We start from the raw sequence: 18,540 nt of genomic DNA on the forward strand, positions 1-18,540 counted from the left end.
ACTTGGCCGACTTGGGGGCAGGAAGAAAAGAGGAGGGCACTGGGGGCCCCCCTAGAGGTGACCTGGCATTGCTCACCCTCCGCGCCTCACCTCCGGGGGCCTGGGAGCCTTTCCTTAGAACACACCTGAAGTTCCACCGGTCCCCTGGGGAAGGGGCACGGGGGTCCGGACAGGGGCCAGCCCTGGCGCTCCATGGTGGACACCCGGTTCCAGTTCTGACGCCGTGGGCGACGACTTCCCATCTCCCACGCGGGGGCCTCTTGTGGGAAGCCCTTCAGGGTGACTGTGACGCCCCCTAACGCTCTTTGCCGGACCCACCTGGGCGTACCTGGCCAAGCAGAGCGGGGAATTATGGGAGCGCAGCCTGGCCTCAGTTTTCTCGTCTGTAGGCCGCAGGGTTGCAAGGCCAGAAGGGCGTGTCCTCCGCCGGCCTGGGGGTACCCCACGGGGGTGCACCCTAGCGTCTTAGTTCCCCCTGGGAGCCCGGTCCAGGCCGCCCCAGTGCTCGCAGCCTGCGTGCTCCGCAGCGCCCCCTAGAGCTGCGCTAGGGTTTCAGCCCCAGGCAGGCCAGGCGGGGGTCACTTCTTAGTGGGGGTCGCAGGTGGGAGTTAGGGTCCTGAAGGGTCATGGAGGAGGGTGTCCTGGCTTCTAGCGGCGGCAGAGGGCCTGGGGGTCCTCGGTCCTGGGTCTTGGCAGGGACTGGGGGTGAGCCCGGCTCGGTGTGCATGAAGGGTGCTCGCCTGCGGTCCAGTGGGCGTTAGAATTGGGGGGGGGGGCTGGGTGGAGGTCCTTGTGGGGGCTGCAGGTAGCAGGCTCGGGGGCTCCCTGGGGGTCCGCCAGGTGTCCCGGTGGGGCTCTGGGTGGGGCCTGCTTGGCGGGCTGGATGGAGCTGGTGGTCCCCAGCACGGGTGTGGTGGGGGTCCAGGCAGGAAGGTGGGGACACGTGCAGTCGGGGTCATTACCTGACCTGGACGGGTGTGTGGTTCCAGGACCCTGTAGGGGTCCCCGTGGGCGCCCCCGTGGGGGTGGTTCTCTGGTCCCCCATAGGGGTCCAAGTGAGGGTCCCGGCAGCCGGGTGAGGATCTGGGTGGGGGGCCGAGATCAGGGTGGGGGTACGGTCTGTGTGGGTGTGTGGGTTCCTGGCAGGGGACAGGCGGCTGGGTCACTTTTCCGGAGGGGGGGGGAGGGGCGGGGCGGGGCGGGCGCGGGGCGGGGCGGGGGCGGTGCCCGGCGGGGCGGGCCTGCGCTGTCCTCGGGTCTATCCGTGCAGCCGAGTCCTGGGCCGGCGTCGCGGAAGCGGTGGCGGAGCAGCCATGTCGCCTTTGTCTGCGGCGCGGGAGGCCCTGCGCGTCTACGCGATGGGCACAGCGGTGATCCTGGCGCAGCTGCTGCGCCGCTGCCTCGGGGGCTTCTCGGAGCCAGGTCAGCGGCGGACACGCGCGAGCCGGGCGCGCGGATTCCCGGGCGGGCAGCACAGGGCGGGCCTGGCGGGGACAGGGGGTACTTTGGCGACCGCGGCGACACCGGGCTGGGGCGCGCTCCCGGCCCCGCGTGACCTTGACTCTGGGGCGCGCCGGGAAGGAGGGGCTGGGCGCCCGGGCGGGGGTCGTGCGCTCCGTTCCTCCGCCCCGCCCCCGCGCGCCCTGGGCCGCGGTCTCACCCTGGGAAGGCCCCTCCTCTGGGTAGTAGCCCGGGGTCCCGGGATCCCAGACCTCAGGCGGCTCTTCCGCCTGCAGGGGGCTCGCGCCGTGGCCGCGCCCCCGCCCGGGCCCGGGTCAGGTAGGACGGGGCTGGCAGGCGTGGGCCGCGGCACTGGCTTCTGCGGCGCCGGGGAGCCCGTGGAGGTCTGCGAGGGAGGGCACTTCCGTTCAGCGGCAACTTTGTTTCTCTGTGGTTAGAGACGCACGGGGCCGCCCCGCACCGGGCAACTTCGGGTCCAGGCCGCTGAAGGGCCTGGGGACCTCCCTCCCGCCTGTGGGCCGGCGCCCTGAACGGGCCATTCACAGCACGGCTAGGAGCTAAGACCCAGAAGCCTGGTGCGTCCACGGGTGCGCTGGTGGGCCGGGAGTGGTCCTGTCAGCTCCTGCACATACTACTTTGAGGGGAAAAACAACTGGTTTTCGGACGCACAGTCTGGAATGGGAATTACGCCCTGTGGCTTGGCAGCTAATCTGCTCCTTGTCCTACCTGGCTTGGGGACAGCGTTCTCGTTCCCCTTTGCCTTAGCCCCTGAGTGCCTGCTGGCTTCTGGAGAGAATGCCCCAAAGGATGGAGGTGAAGCAAGGCCAGGGGCGTGTCGGGTTGTGAAAATACTGCCCCACCCCCCTCGCCAAAAGCCGCTCTGAAGGGAGGGAAATCTCCTATCGGGCCGCAGATGGCGCGCACTGTTCCCGCTCACATTTTTTGAGGGGGAACGAAGGATTTGCGTTATACACGGGGAGTCCTGATACCGGAATGATATCCATGGGCAAAATACTGCCCTGCCGTACGATCACCAGTTTTGTTTCTAAACAGAAGTCCATAAAAAAACTGAATTACAAAATGACAACGAAAGGGTTTTCCCCCACCCCCACCCCCCACCCCCGAAAGCCTGGGCCCCAACACGTGGGTGCGCATTATACACGATAAAATACGGTACAGTCCACCCGGTTCCCCAGCGCCCCCAGGCAGACACGTTTACTGGGACAGGGGCAAAGCCGTGGGTTTTGCCAGGCCCTGGCTGTCCCTGTTTTTAAACTGGGTCAGTGAGATTCCAACTGAAAGGGTAGGAAGAAGCCAGCCTCCAGCCTCTCCCCAAGGCCTGGGGAATGGAAGGTGGACATGCCTCATCTTTGAAAATCACCGTGGTTTTTACTGAGGTGACCTTGGTCCCTCACATAAATTTCCCAGGTACACTATGATCATATTGATCACGTGTCTGCTCTCTTGTGTGTGCCCCCCTAAAAGTTAGTTTGTGCCTTTGAGCATAAATGTCACCCCTTTAATCCAATTTTCCCCCTCCAAACTCCTTCCCTGCTGGTCCCCAACATGCTCTTGTCTCTAGGGACACCTTGCACTGTCCCTTTTTAATCTGGACTCACCTGTGAACTGTGGGTCGCTGTGGAAAGGCTCCCCGGAGCGCGGGGCACGGCGGGAGCTCTATGTGGGCCATGCTCACCTGCCCGCCAGCCTGTCCTGTGTCCACAGAAAGCAGACAGTCGCACTGAGAATGGAATTTAAATTTGGACCCTGGGACCACCCGCCGGTCAGCTTATTTTGACCACGTGGGGGGGGGGGCATGCAGATATGGAGGGCTTTGGTGTTCTTTGGCCATGTTGCTTTAAAAATACATATACATAAAGCGTTAAAAGATCAGCCGAAGTCTGGCAAAGGGACTCCATATCTGCAGGCCAGAAAGAGTCATTTTAGATACACAGGAGTGTCACTCGCTCATCCAGGACAAGCCTGGGCCTGTCTCGGGCTTCAACATAATCTTAGACCCTGGACGAGGGGGCAGCTCTTCTGGTGCTCAGTGGGTGGCTGGCCGCCACGGGGCATCTCCTGTGGGTCCTTTCACCTCTTTCTGGCCTAATCTGCGCGGGCGGCGGAGGAGACATTGCACTTTGCTCTGCCCTTGGAGCCGACCCAAGAGGCCTCGCTGCCTTTTTGGGGCTCTTTTCTCAGCAGTCCAAAATAGAAGTCGGATAAAGGCGGGCGTGATGCACCAGTCCCCTTAGACCGTGGGAAGCAGATGCCGGCGCCATGGCTGCCCGTTGCCCGCTGTTCTCGCAACGTGTTTTGTGGAACCGACATCACCACAAAGTGCTTCTCCAAGGCAGCCCTGTCTTGACGGAAATATGGCATGAACAATATAGAATGTCCGTCAAGAACTCCTGGGAAGGTGTCTCCTTCCCCAGGTCTGGGCTGGGGTCAGGCTGCATCCTTTTTCCGCTTTATTTTCATAAGCAGCAGCCCCATCTTTTGAAGGCGAGATGGAGTCGCTGGCTTCCGTGTGCAAAGCGGACACGGGCATTCGAACACTGACCCCAAACCTGTGGGGCATCGTCGGAGTGTGCGAGGGACAAAGAGTGTCTGTGACAAATTCCATGTCTCTGAGGCAGGCGTGAGAGTCGACGAGGAGACACATGGGGCGAGACGCGTGTCCCCCTCGGGTTCACCCTCGGCCTAGGCTTTTCCTTAAACGTCCTTTTGTGAGTAGGGGAACTGAGTCTGCGTGCCGGGCTGGGAAGCGGCGTGTTCCAGCCCATAATATGCCGGCCGGCCCACTGACAATGCTGTTGGCAGAGACCCTGCTTCTCCAAGTACAGGGTTTGAAAAACCTACAAAGAGAACATTAATTCTTGTTGGTTTTGTGTACCTGTGAGCAGGTGTGGCCTCTGGGTGCAGGGAGGTGAGTTTTCCAACGTTACGATCTCAGGACCCCACTCCCCACCCACAAAGATCTTTTTGCCCGCGTGGCTTTAATTTTTGAGACCTCTCAGGATTGGGAATGAAACGTGGCCATTTCAAACTCCGTTCAGAGTACCTGAAACTGTTATCGCAGCTCACAGCCACAGGGCACACGCAGGTCGTCATCACCAGTAACATAACATTTCCAGATGCAAAGTGACCGTGCTCTCCTACGAGAAGAGAAAGGTCGGGGGAGCCGGGGTCTGTCCTGGGGCGCCTCCGCCCCGAGTCATCAGCTCTGTTCGGCTGTTGGTTTGTTCTGCTCCCACGGAACAGGGACAACGCAGGTGCTCGCATGGCCGTGACACAAGGCAGGACCTCTATGGGTGGCCTTCGGGGCCAGGCCCACGGACACGCTAGGACCAGCATGTGGGAAGGCTCGGGTGGGACGCCGCTGTGGAGGACACTTTGCGCCCGATGGTGATAAAACGGTGGTGCTGGGCCTCGCCTCATCTTGGTGGGGCGGTCGTGCCAGGAGACCACACACAGTCACCCTCCCCCGTCCTGGAGACCAGGCGACTGAGGTCCAGGGGTCTTAGGACTGCGCTCCCTCCACGGGCTCCAGGGAGGGGCCTTCCCCCCCTTCCGGATCCTGGGGCTCCAGGAGTCCCTCCAGACTCTGCCTCCGTCTCCACGTGGCTTCTCCTCTGGGTCTGGTCTCCTCTTCTGTCCCTTCTCAGGCCACTGTCACTGGACCCAGGGCCACCCTGACCCAGGACGACCTCCTCTCAGATCCTTCCCTCCTCCCACCTGCAAAGGCCCTGTTCCCAGGTTGTCTGAGGACTGGAATTTTGGGACAGGCTCTGGTTCCCGCCCCTCGCCACGACCCCAGTGCTCACCAGTGTTTGGCTCTGAACAGGCCCCCAGCAGTTAGGAACAGCTGGTTGGTGCGGCTTGTTATTTGACGACAGGGGGTGGGAAGGTTACACACAGAACGTGCACCGTGTACCCAAACCCGGCTGCCCTTTGAGGTGTCCCTGCCCCGAGGGGGGGAATCAAAGGGTTAGGGGTGTGGGCTCGGAGGGGACCCCGGGGCCTGGCTCATAGGGCAGTTTCTGAGCTCGGAGGACACTGCCCGCCCTGGGCGTTTTGAGACATCCCAGACCGGAGAAATCCATTCCCGTCCCACTTGGCTCAGCCATCCTATCCAAACGGCACATTTGTAAAGAATCAGCCCTGGCTGGTGTGGCTCTGTGGACTGAGCACCGGCCTGACACCCGAAGGGTCCCCAGTTCCATTCCCAGTCAGGACACTTGCCTGGGTCGCGGGCCAGGACCCCAGTAGGGGGCGCGCAAGAGGCAACCACCCATGGATGTTTCTCTCCCTCTTTCTCCCTCCCTTCCCCTCTCTCTACAAATAAATAAATGAAATTAAAAAAGAATGTTACTGCGTCTTGAGCCAAGTTGACGACCTGGGATCTCGTTTTTGTTTTTTCTTTTCTTTTCTTTTTTTTTTGCATCGGGGCAGCCTCACACAGCGTGCGTCACTCACGTTATGAATGACAACCAGACGGCGCGTGGGGGTGGGTGTTCTTGATCAGGGAGGCTCAAGTGAACGCGCTTTGCACAGAAACGCCCCGCCTGCCTGGTGCGTGGTCCGTGGACCTTGTAGGAGCGCTCACGGCAGAGATGACGCAAGACGCGTAAGGCGCGCAAAGACGTTCAAAGAACCGCATGTTGCCAGCGACCCAGACGGAAGCCCGCGCCCGTGCGCCGGACTCTCCCCTTTGCTTCGCCAAAGCCTCGCGCCAAGGAAAGGCAGCCCACGCAGCCCGCGGGCCCTGTTTCCGAAAGCGCAGCCGCTGGGGCGCCTGCCTGCTCTCCGCCCACGTGCCTGGGTCCCTTCTCACGTTCTGTTTGTGTCGCTGCTTCTCAGCAGGTGGCCACGCGTGAGAGGCGCGCCCCCGCTCAGCCCCTCCTCCCCCGGGCCTGGACGATGGAGGGGAAGAGCCCCGACAGCTGCCCGCCGGACCTCAAGCTGGTGGCCCACCCGCGCGCCAAGAGCAAGGTGTGGAAGTACTTCGGCTTCGACACCAACGCGGAGGGGTGCATCCTGCAGTGGAAGAAGATTTACTGCCGCATCTGCATGGCGCAGATCGCCTACTCCGGGAACACCTCCAACCTGTCGTACCACCTGGAGAAGAACCACCCCGAGGAGTTCTGCGAGTTCGTCAAGAGCAACACCGAGCAGATGCGTGAGGCCTTCGCCACCGCCTTCTCCAAGCTGAAGCCCGAGGCGTCGCAGCTGGCGGCACAGGACCCGCTGGCCGCCGCCAAGGCCGGCCTCAGCCACGAGGCCAAGAGGCAGCAGGAGCTGACGGCCGCCGTGCTCGGCCTCATCTGTGAGGGGCTGTACCCGGCCTCCATCGTGGACGAGCCCACCTTCCGCCTGCTGCTGAAGACGGCGGACCCCTGGTACGAGCTGCCCAGCAGGAAGTTCTTCTGCGCCAAGGCCATCCCCGAGAAGTACGGCGCCGTGCGCGAGGCAGTGCGCAAGGAGCTGGCCGACGCGCCCTGGTGCGGCCTGTCCACCGACGTGTGGCGAAGCCACAACCAGAACCGGACGTACGTCACGCTGGCTGCCCACTTCCTCGGCGGAGGGGCCCCCCACGGCCTGTCCCCGGGCTCCCGGTGCCTGAAGACGTTCGAGGTGCCCGACGAGAACGCGGCGGAGACCATCACGCGGGTCCTGTACGAGACGTTCATCGAGTGGGGCATCAGCGCCAAGGTGTCCGGGGCCACCACGGACGGCGGCAAGGACGTGGCCAAGGCCTGCTCGCTGCTGGACATCGCGGTGCAGATGCCCTGCCTGGGCCACAGCTTCGACGCCGGCATCCGGCAGGCCTTGCAGCTGCCCAAGCTGGGCGGGCTGCTGGCGCGCTGCCGCCGGCTGGTGGACTACTTCCAGCAGTCCCCGGTGGCCAGGTTCATGCTGCAGGAGAAGCAGAAGCTGCAGCGCCGGGCGCCCTGCATGCTGGTCAGCGACCGCGTGTCCTGGTGGGGCAGCACGCTGGCCATGCTGCAGCGCCTGCTGGAGCAGCAGTTCGTCATCGCGGGCGTCCTGGTGGAGGACAGCAACAACCACCACCTCATGCTGGAGGCCGCCGAGTGGGCGGCCATCGAGGGCCTCGTGGGGCTGCTGCAGCCCTTCAAGCAGGTGGCGGACATGCTGAGCGCGTCCCGGCACCCCACGGTCAGCATGGTCAAACCGCTGCTGCACATGCTGCTCAGCACCACGCTCACGGTCAAGGAGACGGACTCCAAAGAGACCAGCATGGCCAAGGAGGTCATCGCCAAGGCGCTGGCTGAGACCTACCAGGAGACGCCCGAGATCGACATGTTCCTCAACGTGGCCACCTTCCTGGACCCGCGCTACAAGAAGCTGCCCTTCCTGTCCGCCTTTGAGCGGCAGCAGGTGGAGAACCGGGTGCTGGAGGAAGCCAAGGGCCTCCTGGACAAGGGCAAGGACGGCGCGCCCGCGGCGGCGGCGGCGGCGGCCGATGACAAGGCCTTCGGGCAGGCGGAGGAGCCGCCCGCCAAGAAGCCGGGGCTGCCGTCCACACCGCCGCCGCCCACCAGCGTCATCAACAGCATGCTGGCGGAGATCTTCTGCCCCACGGGCGGCGTGGAGGACCAGGAGGAGGTGCACGCGCAGCTGCTGGAGGAGCTGAGCAACTTCAAGTCCCAGAAGGTGCTGGGGCTGGGCGAGGACCCGCTGCGCTGGTGGTCGGACCGCCTGGCGCTGTTCCCGGTGCTCCCCAAGGTTCTGCGCAAGTACTGGTGTGTGGCGGCCACGTGCGCCCCGCCCGAGCGCCTCTTCGGCGCCGCGGCCAGCGTGGTCAGCGCCAAGAGGAACCGCCTGGCGCCGGCGCACGTGGACGAGCAGGTGTTTCTGTACGAGAACAGCCGCGCAGGGGCGGAGCCGGAGCCGGAGGGCGAGGGCGAGGGGGACTGGGGGCTGGACCAGGAGCAGGCCTTCACGTTCGGGGATGCGGTGCACAGCGGCTTCTTCGGGGTCCGGGAGGGCGGATTCGCGTAGCGGGGGTGGAAGGGGGGCGGCTCAGGAAAGCGGTATAGGGGCGGGGTGCTTGGCCGTGCGCACAGACAAACCACAAAAACAAAGCCGAGACTGGGGAGGGCTGGAAGACGGCACCAGTCGCATCCCAGTAGAAGAAGGGACATCCGCTTCCATAACCAGCATGCGTCCCCGCCCTCACTGAGGACAGGACGAGGGACTCTGTGATCTGTGATTCCCACAGCTGAAAGTCACAACTACCGGCAGAGGAGAATGAACCCATCCCTCCGAGGCCCCAGCACCGTGTGGGGCGCCCCGGCGCTCCTTCCGCGGGGAACACGCGTGCGCAAATCCGAACCCTGCCTCTCAGATTCACCAGAGTCTGGAACCAAATGCGCACTGGTGTTTGTTGTGGGGTAACAGCTGTTCGAAGTGACCGCGCCATGGAAGCGCATATTAAACACCAGAAAACTGGCGATCCGTGTATTCTTGTCTTTTCTGCCATTCGTGAGCCTTGCCCGTCCCCCGGAAGAGTGCCCTTGGTTATTGACTCGGTCCTCGGAAGGGTTTGGGTGCTTTGGGCCCGCGGCTATTTTTGCGTCTGCTGCTTAAAAGGTCCGTTTTTCCCCAGAATCGCTTTTCTCGGAGATGAGAAACAGCCCCCTTGCACCGAGCTCTGCTTTTCAATAGGGGGAAACCTCGGATGCCCGCGGCCTGGTCAACATTTTGATGACGGGAAGGGCCTTTGAATTCTCCCTTTTCAACGACACACCCCGGACACAATCGATTTTAAATGATCTCCACGGATACTTTTATCTTTGAGGGTTGTTTAGTCCACCACTTACGATCACTTTTAATTACTTTTTGTTGTTGTTCGTTTGAAGAGTGGAGGCCTGTCTTTCCTTCCGGGTGCGTATTCAGATGGCACCTGACAAGGTAAGCCGTGTGGACGTGACCCATCTCAGCGACCCGCAGTGCCCTGCTCAGGTGCCCCAACCACATCCCGGAGCTGGCGGGAGGAAATTTCTCTGCCTTAGTGGCCGGCGGCGACGCCCTGGGGCTTACAGAGAGCAGAGGTGCCTCTTTCTGTCACCAGCTGCGTGCTGGTTCACAAAGCCAGGCGTGGAAGGGCGTGGTTTAAGCCGTGCGTGCGCCTTGAGGGACGGTGACCGCGGCTAATCGAAGACCCTCAGCTCTGAGCATTCCCGGGAAAAAGGGCATCCGGCTGGGACCAGTGCCAAGGGCTTTGGGACTTGTCCTCTCTCTGCTCCTGGGCGGGAAAAACCAACCCCAAGACCCAGCTCCCACCTCCCTGGTGGCTGTCCTTCTAGAAACACAAACAGCCCCCTTTTAGAAAAGGCTTGGCTTCCAGTCACTCGGAATAAAAATGCGTGTGTCTTCCTTTTTAAATCTGTTAAGCAATATATTGATTTGAGAGAGAGAAACATCGGTTGATTGCCTCCCATCTAGGCCCTGACCGGGGACCAAACTCAAAACCTAGGCACATGCCCCAACCCCGGATCAAACCTGCAACCTTTTGGTTCTCCGGGGTGATGCTCCAACCAATGGAGTCATGCTGGCCAGGGCTTCAGCTTTTTGTTTTGTGTGTTTTTTATTAAGCAGGCTCTAGTATACGGCAGCAGCTTAGACTTCATTGGTTTTTCTAGGTAACACTTGGAAGCGTTCCTCCCTCGAGATACTTGTAGAACCCCACGGGATTGTACGTGAGGAGGACGGTGGAGAAGCCTCGCCAGTTCTCTGATAACTTGCACACCTGTGGTCCCTCCGCTAGGGGAAGAGACTGATACTAAAGCTCCCTGGGTCTCCCTGAATCTGTGTGTCTCTAGCTCTGTGCTACTCATGGAGGTGACTGAATTCCCCGTCCCCGTCAGGGCACAGAGCAGCCCTGCCCCCAGCAGGAGCCCCTGGTGGCCTGTCTGCAGCTACACCCCACACATCAGCCCGCCAACCACTGACAGATACCCTCTCTGTCAGTCCGACTTCCTCATGTCAACCAGGCCCCATAAATCGGAGCCCACACCACGGAGCCCTTTCCGAACGTGCTCTCCAAATTCCTCGTGGCTTCGTCCAGGTCATTGCTGCACCAGGGTCGGGCAGCCCCTTTCAAATAGTACCTGTAAGCGTCTCCCCTGAGCTGACGATGCTGCTCCGATAAACAGCTGCAGTGTCTTTTACGTGTTTGCAAACCCTCAGCCGTGCGTCGGGGGCATTAGTTGTTGAGGCCGTTTACGCAGCTCTGGGGAAACAGCCGTGGCCCCCTCGTCGGCTGGGGACATACCGTCTCGGTGGAGAATTCGTCACGTGTGCAAGCATCTAATGTTTTGGGGGACAAACCCATTCTGGGGAGCACGAACTGTTCTCGTTCACGGATGAAGCTACGAACTTTATTCCTACGTTCTTTCATTATGGCTGAGTTCTGACATCCTCTTCTGAGTCTGTATTTTATGCAGAATCTCCGAATGCCTTTTTCCTTTTCGTTGTCTGTGTTTGGGGTTTGTGAACTCCCCTCTGATTATTTTTCCGAGAGCTCTTTCTATACAAAACAATGGGCCCTGTGTCATGTCGCCGGCCTTTTGTCTGTGACCTGTGTTATTTGTGGCGATTTTGGCTCTGCAGAATTAAACTTTTTTTTTTGTGTGGTCAGAGGGGTAGAATTTTTCCTCCAGAGCTTATGCCTGTTCCCTAGAAAAGTCATCTTTGCTATGAAATTATCCATCCCCGAGAAAGAACCTTGGACACATTTTCTTCTCTTTTTAATAGACTGAATTTTTTTGACCCTCACGTATGGATACATTGATTGATTTTAGAGGGACAAAGGCAGAGAAATAACGAGGTGAGAGAAGCATCGATCGGTTGTCTGCTGTACGTGCCCCGACTGGGAATCGAACCCACAGCCCTTTCGGTGGATGAGACAACACTCCTACCAACGGAACTGCCTGCCCAGGGTTCTCTTCCCCCTTCTGCTTGGTAGGGCATTTGCTTCTTGTTGTTGATTTTCAAGAACTCTTTCCATATGAGGGAACTAGCCCTTTGACTCCACCAGGAGTTGCAAACTTCCTCCCAACGGATCACTTCCTTTTCCATATGTTGTTCTTTCCTTACCAAGTTAAAAAAAAAAAAGTGATTAGTAAAACTTGTCTAGTTCTCTCCAGGTTGACTTACAATGAGGAAGGGTTTTCTTAATTTGGGAGATGCTAGTATTCTCATTGTTTGACCTTTTTTTTTTACGTGGAAAGTCTCTTCCGATGAGGACGACAAGGTATGGATCTCATTGAATCTCTCTCCAGGGGCGTGTGTAGGTGTGCAAACATATATGTACGAGTTTGCCGTTGCTACTTTCACCGCAGGCTGGAGTTCCTGGGGTGGGGCGGTCCCCAGAGACAGAGGCAGGCACCCGACGGCTGGGAGCCGACCAGCCCACTCCTTCCTGCAGAATCTCCAGGGGACGCTCCTGCCCTCGTCATGCTTCCGGGTCCCCTCTGTCTCCCGATGGAAGCCACTGCCGCCCCCCCCCCCCGGCCCTGGGTGTCCTGGGACCAGTACAGAACCAACTTCTTTCTCCTACATGAACAATACTTGCGTAATAATAAAACTTTCCTCTGACACACAAACGCATACGATATATATACTCCCGGTGCTTCCCGGGATGGTGCACCCAGGAGTCTCCCCCAGGGCTGGGACATTATGTTTTTCCAACCTCTGTGCACAGCATATTCTAGCACATTCCTCCAGAGACATCGGTGGAGGTGGCCGGGGAGGGGAGGGGAGGCCAGCAGCAGCGTTGCTCAGGGGTCTTCCTCCAGCTGAGACCACGCAGGGCTCCTGCTTGGTATTCTGTGGGTGGCGACACGAGAGGAACCCCAAAGATCGCAGCCTGTCGTGGGAGCCCAACCCTCGGCTCCTGAACCTCACTTTGATTTTTCTTTTTCTCTTTTTGCAGCCTTTCCCCACCAAGCCGGCCGGGTTGCCATAGTGACCGGGGGCACGGAAGGCATCGGCTACGCTACCAGCAGGCGGCTGGCACGGCTGGGCATGCGTGTGGTCCTAGGTGATGGTTTCCGTGCTTGTCCGTGGCGGCTGGTGGGGGGGGGCAGGCGGGCGCGGGCCCGTGCACGGCGGCAGCTCCTGGTCTGCTCAGAGACAGAACAGGAGCGGGAGCAGTCGTGTTCAAGAACAGAGACAGAAAACAGGGCCCTCTTTTGGAAAAGGATATTGGTTCTGTGGTCATGTGGATCATGCTTTTTTTTTTTTCTCTTGTGTGATTCACTAGGGGGAAAAAAAAGCGCAATAAAGCTGAGTTACTTTGCCAGAGCCAACATAACAAGCGACCCCAGACAAAGAGGCGCAAAGAACAGACATCTCTTCCTCCCCGTCCTGGAGGCTGGAGGCTGAGACCCAGGGGTGGGCAGGGCTGGCTCCCCCCGAGGCCTCTCTCCTGGGCATGTGGACGGCTGTCGTCCCCCTGGGTCCTCACACAGGCGTCCCTCTGGGTGTGTCTGTGTCCCCATCTCCTCTTCTGACAAGGACCCCAGGCCTGTGGGATCAGGGCCACCCTAGTGACCCCATTTTACCTAAGTCACCTCTTTATAAAGTTCATTTACAAATGCACTCCCATCCTGAGGTCCTGGGGATCAGGGCTCCAACCTGTGAATTTTGGGGGGCACAGTTCAGCTCACATCCGAATCAGAACATATTTTTAGAATAGCAGCTTCTTCTGTAGCTATGCCTTACAGACACTGTATGTTCCATTCCTCTTTTCAAAAATCTCCAATAGCTTATCTTGGTCTGTAACTCCTCTTTTTAAAAAAATTTTATTCATTTATCTTTAGAGGGAAAGGGAAGGAGAGAGGGAGAGAAATATCAATATATGGTTGCCTCTCATGCACCCCCTGCTAGGACCTGGCCTGCAACCCAGGCATGTGCCCTGACTGGGAATCGAACCAGCAATCCCTTAGTTTGTAGGCCTGTGCTCAGTCCACTGAGCTACACCAGCCAGGGCTCGTAAAAACCCTTCAGACAAACCCCTTTTGCTGTTGTTCATAGTCCCGGTTAGTCGGGGGTGGAATTGTTCATCTGGTGGGGAAGAGGGGGATGTGGAGATGAGCTTTGGGAAAGACCCGAGTTGGATTAAATCCTCTGTGCACCTGGTCGGCATTGAACTACGGCCTTTTGCGGTGACGGTTTTTATGGGAACCCTGTAGACTAGGTGTTCCGTGTTCAGAACGGCTCTCACTGCCGTTCTTTCTCATTTCTCATTCTCCCCTTTCTTTCCCCGACACCATGTCCTGGAGGACGGTGACCGGTCAGATGGGACGCCCGGGGTGAGGACTCACACGCCCGTGCGTCCGGCCCTCCCTGGCTCCGTCCACAGCTGGATTTTCCCTGGTCTGGTCCTCGGTGTTACGTGATACCCAGAGCAGCAAACGAAAACCCGTAACCTTATAAACCAATGACGCTGAAATGCAGATATGAAAAATACACAAGAAAACCACCGAGTAGCCATGTAATCATACGCGTCAAATTTTGTACAAACACTTACATGGCGTAGTGGTAAACTTAGTAAGGGTATGTTTCGGAGGTGTGATGATCATAAACTTGGTTTCGAGACATCTTTGGCCAGTGACGCCTGGTATGAAAATGTCTATTGTCGCCCTGGCCAGGTGGCTACAGGGTTGGAGCCTTGTCCCCTGCACCAAGAGGTGGTGGGTTCGATTCCCAGTCAGGGTGCCTACGAGAGACAGCCAATCCAAGTTTTCCTCTAACATCGATGTTCTTCTCTCTCTCTCTCAAATCAGTGCGTATATTCTCAGATGAGGATTTTTTTTTAAAAGATAGTGGTGTGAACACAGGGGAGCAAGCATGTGCCGCCCACGGCCACCAGGACAGAGCCGTGGCTGTTACAACCTCATTTAGGTGATGCCCTTGGACATCCCATTCCTTGGCTGTCGGCACCAAATGTGTCTTATTTTTTGACTTAAATTGAGAGGGAGCCCTGCACCCTCACCTGCCCCCACCACTGTCTGCCTCCCCCCCAGCACACTGAGCTGCTATTGCTCCTGCTCAGCCTCTCGGGTGGGGCGCAGTTCCGATCCCCCATTCTCTCCGATCAGCAGTGCCATCGTCCCTGCTGTCTGTGACTCTGAGCCGGTAATCCCACAGAGGCTGGCAGGGACAACTCTTCATTTCTCATGGCAGTTTGATTCACGGCCACTTCCCGCCACACGGTCAGGAGACAACTGTGGTCACAGCGCAGGCCACCCGTGAGGGGGAAGGTGCGTGTGCCCCCTCACGCTGCCAGCAAGTGCTTTTGTAGCCCGGCGTCCGTGCTGGCGTGCGTCCCACTGTCCTTGAAAGGTCCCCGTGCCCTGGGCACACATGCGTCCAACGGGCAGGCCGGCGAGACCGGAAGGTTCCAGAGGCCATCTCTGGCACGCTGGCCCAAGTCCAGGGGACCCGCCCGCTCACGGTAAATGTCCTTCTCCTTGCAGCTGGAAATGACACAGCCAAAGCAGAAGGCGCTGTCCGGAGCATAAAGGAGGAGACACTGAATGACAAAGGTAACCCCATCATCCGTGGCTGCGCTTCCTGGTTTTCAGACGGCGGGGTCGCCCCCGGGGCCGACCCCCGGGAGGCTGGAGTGGACGGGGCCTTGGTGGGCTGCTTGCCCTGTTCCCGGGGGGATGTTTTGCATGCGGTTTTACAAACTGTGAATGAATAAAAGCAAGGACAATCGCTGAAAGATTGCTCCAGCAGGACATGCTGGTGCCGGCCACCTGCCCAGGCCGGAGCAAAGGTCTGTGGGGCCGCGTGGGGCCATGTAAAAAGTTTCCTGCTGTTCACAAAGACGGGACGATGGCTCCTGTTTTCAGGGGGGAAGCATGTTCTAGGAGTGACTCGGTGGCTCGTTTCCGCTCTGCGTGTTGAAAGTCAGGCTTCAGGGGTAAGTGGTGCATCAAAGGTCACGTCTTGGTCAGGGTTTCTGTTCTGGGGGGGGGGCCGCCAGGGCCGGCGGAGGGAGGCGACGATGCCCGGTCCCCCTGGTCACGGCCACTGAGTTTGTGGAAAGGACAGACCCTTCCGGGCGGGAGGCTGGCTGTGCGTCCTGGGTGGGGTCGGTTCCGTGTTGGTGTTACTGCTTCTCAGATGAGGGCGTCCGAAGGGCGTGGTGGAGGTCCCCGGTCTCAGGCTCAGCGTGGTGTGGGAGGGGACACGGGGCGCCGGGACAGGACCCGACACAGCCGGGTGACCGTAGGGTCTGTGGCACCAGTGTTCCAAGCGGGGGACCCATGGCTGGTGCTCACCACACGCGGAATGAGTGGAAACGTCGGGAGGTCTGGGTCCATGGGACCGTGGTCACTCCCACAGGACCCAGGAGTGGGCCCCGGGCCGGGGGGTGGCCTTCAATTCCACACACTTTCACACACACACACACACACACACTCCGTGTAACTGAATCCCGTGTGCCCCGAACCACAGGCAGGAGTAAGGCCGTACGTGTTTACATCTGCGGCCCCGCTCAGACGGGCCCCTTCACGCTGTCACACGCACAGAAGGCCCCCCCACGCCTCGTCCTGGTTTGAGAGCTCATCTCTCGAGGGGCAGAGCCCCTCCCCGCGGGACTTTAAATGCTCCTGAGTCAGCGTGTCCACCAGCAGAGTGGAACAGTCGGTGGGCTTCTGTGGGCGGAGGACAGTTTCAGGACAAAGTCTTCCCTTCTCACACAGTCCAGCACCTCCATTGCTGCCAAGGAAACTGGGGGTCAGGGTGGCAGTTTACGGGGAGCGTCAGGGTCCAGGGTAGGGACAGAGGTCAGGGTTGGGACTTAGAGTTACGGCTGGATGTTCAGTCAGGGGTAGAGTCAGAGCGAAAGCTTGGAACACGGGGTCAAGGTTTGGTGCAGGGTTAGGATTAGAGGTTAGGATTTAGGGTCAGGATCGCGGTCAGGGTTAAGGTTAGGATCAGGGTTACAGTCAGGGTCCCTGTTAAGTTGACGGACAGGGTGAGCTTTAGACTCAAGGTCAGGTCAAGGTTAGTGTCAGGGTCGGAGCTTGGAGGTCAGAGGTTCAGGTCAGGGTCAGGGTTAGAGCTTGGAGGTCAGAGGTTGGGGTCAGGGTCCGAGCTTGGAGGTCAGAGGTTGGGGTCAGGGTCAGAGCACCGAGTGTGCCCATGTGACAGCCACAGGGTTGAGCTGAGGCCGCCCTTTCCTGTGAGTGGCGGGGACCACGCCCTCCCCAGTGCAGATCGGGCCCCACAGGGACATTTCTCCTTCCCGCCCACGTGGGCCGTTGTACAAGTTAATCACCAGGAAGGTGGCTGAGGCGTGCAGTCTGCACAGGGTGACAGATAAGGAAGGATGTGCGGGGGGGGGGGGGCGGGGAGGGGGGAGGGGCTTTGTCAGCCAGTGAGATGTCCGCGCGCCTGGCCGCTGTCCCAGTCCCGGGCGCAGGCAGGACAGCACCTGGGAGGCCACGCCGATGCCCGCTCACCGGGTGGCGTCCACCCCGCCACAGGCCCTATGTGCAGCACACGCGTGACCGGCACGTGTGTGCCCGCTGCCGGCTGCATGTCACCCTGTGAGGTCCGGCTGTGACGGACCCTCCCGTTATCCCACACACCCCTCTGTGTTCACCTGTCAGTTTTAATTCTTTCATTTATTGATGTGAGAGAGACGTCCATGTCTTGAATTCACGCATTCACCGGTTCATTCTTGTATGTGCCCTGAGCAGGGATCGAACCCACGACCTCGGTGTATCGACTGGGGCAATGCTCTAACCCACCGAGCAACCCGGCCGGGACTGAGGGATGATTAATTGTCACTGGGTAAAGGCGTCATTGATGAAGCGGTGGCCAGGGGGAATTTGGAGCGATTTCCTGTGTTTTTCACACTCCAGAACCCCAAATGCCTGCAGACAGGTGGTTCCCAGGACCTGTCTGTGGTCCTGGGTGAGATTCCCAGGAGAGTCCCTTTACCATCTGTTCCCCCAAATTGAGTCCCCTCAGGGTGCAGGCTTGGCCCTGACCCGACCTGCCCAGAACAGGAAGGACAGTCCCCTGTGGACACCGGCTCTCTCAGGGCGAGTGAATGCTCCTTTCTCAAGGCAGCGAGCCCTCGGGCCAGGGCCCTGCACCCTTTTCCATGACTGGGAATTCACATGCATGCGTGTCATCATCTCGGGGAGTGAGGGTGCCCATGGTCGCATCTTGGGTAAGAAGTTGAGTTCGTTTGAGCAGAGTTTAAGGAGGACCGAGATATGCTCTCCTGAGTCAATGGGTACCCTCCAAAATATATCATTAGTGGGTAAGCGGGTGACTAAAACACGCTCCCTCTGTACAAGGGAATATTATTCGGCCATGAAAAAGAGGAATTTCTGCCACACGCTCCAATGCGGATGCGTCTTACAGGCCTAATGCTCCGTGGATGAAGCCGGTCACAAAGGGGCAGACGCTCTGTGATCCCACGTACGTGAGGTCCCCAGAGGAGCCAAATTCACGGAGACACAGGGTAGACGGAGGGAGCCCTGTGGCGGTGGGCAGCTGGTGTGTGTTGGGGACAGAGTTTCAGGGGAGAATGACAGAAAATGCTTTGGGGACAGATGCTGTATTTTACCACACATTTCTTCCCATGGGGGGAGGTCCTCGGCCCACACTGATGGCCCTGTGAATGGCATCAACAATGACTCTGTAGGTAGGGGTCAGTCTCCTGTGTCACCCTAAAGATTGTCACCGCCACAGATGCTGGGACGACACCAGTCCTGTCCCCGTGGTGCCCCCTCTGTCCTGTTCTGCCTTCTCTGATAGGCCAAAGGAGCCGCCTTTTCATAATACATTTTCCTGGTTAAAGTGGAATTTCCACATGCCCACACTCACATTAATTTTTCAAAAGCTGCCGTTTTACCACGTGGAGGCTGACAGGATTGATGGCCAGAAACAAAATTGTTTATAAAGAGTCGAAACAGAGTAAGCCACCACCTGTGGAATACAGCGAAAATATGAAGACAATTTTCTATTGTTCTACGTTCTTGAATTAATAAGAAATGGGGAAAAATTATGGCCGAA

At 59.0% G+C, this 18,540-nt stretch overlaps 2 protein-coding genes across 3 annotated transcripts in view; both read left to right on the forward strand.

The window, feature by feature from the left end:
* The first annotated feature begins 1,243 nt into the window (after positions 1–1,243).
* The window catches only part of DHRSX (dehydrogenase/reductase X-linked), a 61,342-nt gene continuing 44,045 nt past the window's right edge, over positions 1,244–18,540 (forward strand). Inside the window, exons 1-3 of the mRNA XM_037140457.2 lie at positions 1,244–1,422; positions 12,425–12,532; positions 14,973–15,041. Of these exons, the coding sequence (XP_036996352.2) occupies positions 1,314–1,422; positions 12,425–12,532; positions 14,973–15,041 (286 nt within the window). The 5' untranslated portion in view covers positions 1,244–1,313. The remainder of the gene's footprint in view (positions 1,423–12,424; positions 12,533–14,972; positions 15,042–18,540) is intronic.
* ZBED1 (zinc finger BED-type containing 1) lies at positions 1,333–8,939 on the forward strand. Of its 2 annotated transcripts, none has more exons than XM_037140441.2 (2): positions 1,333–1,422; positions 6,325–8,939. In XM_037140441.2, exon 2 carries the CDS (start codon positions 6,385–6,387, stop codon positions 8,485–8,487), a length of 2,103 nt encoding a protein of 700 aa, XP_036996336.2. In that variant the 5' UTR covers positions 1,333–1,422; positions 6,325–6,384; the 3' UTR covers positions 8,488–8,939. The 2 variants fall into 2 exon arrangements, with proteins under 2 accessions (XP_036996336.2, XP_036996345.2); XM_037140450.2 differs by having other exon boundaries at positions 6,328–8,939.

This window comes from Artibeus jamaicensis, unplaced genomic scaffold (assembly GCF_021234435.1).
Source record: "Artibeus jamaicensis isolate MK-2021 breed Jamaican fruit bat unplaced genomic scaffold, CSHL_Jam_final contig_859, whole genome shotgun sequence".
NCBI lineage: Eukaryota > Metazoa > Chordata > Mammalia > Chiroptera > Phyllostomidae > Artibeus > Artibeus jamaicensis.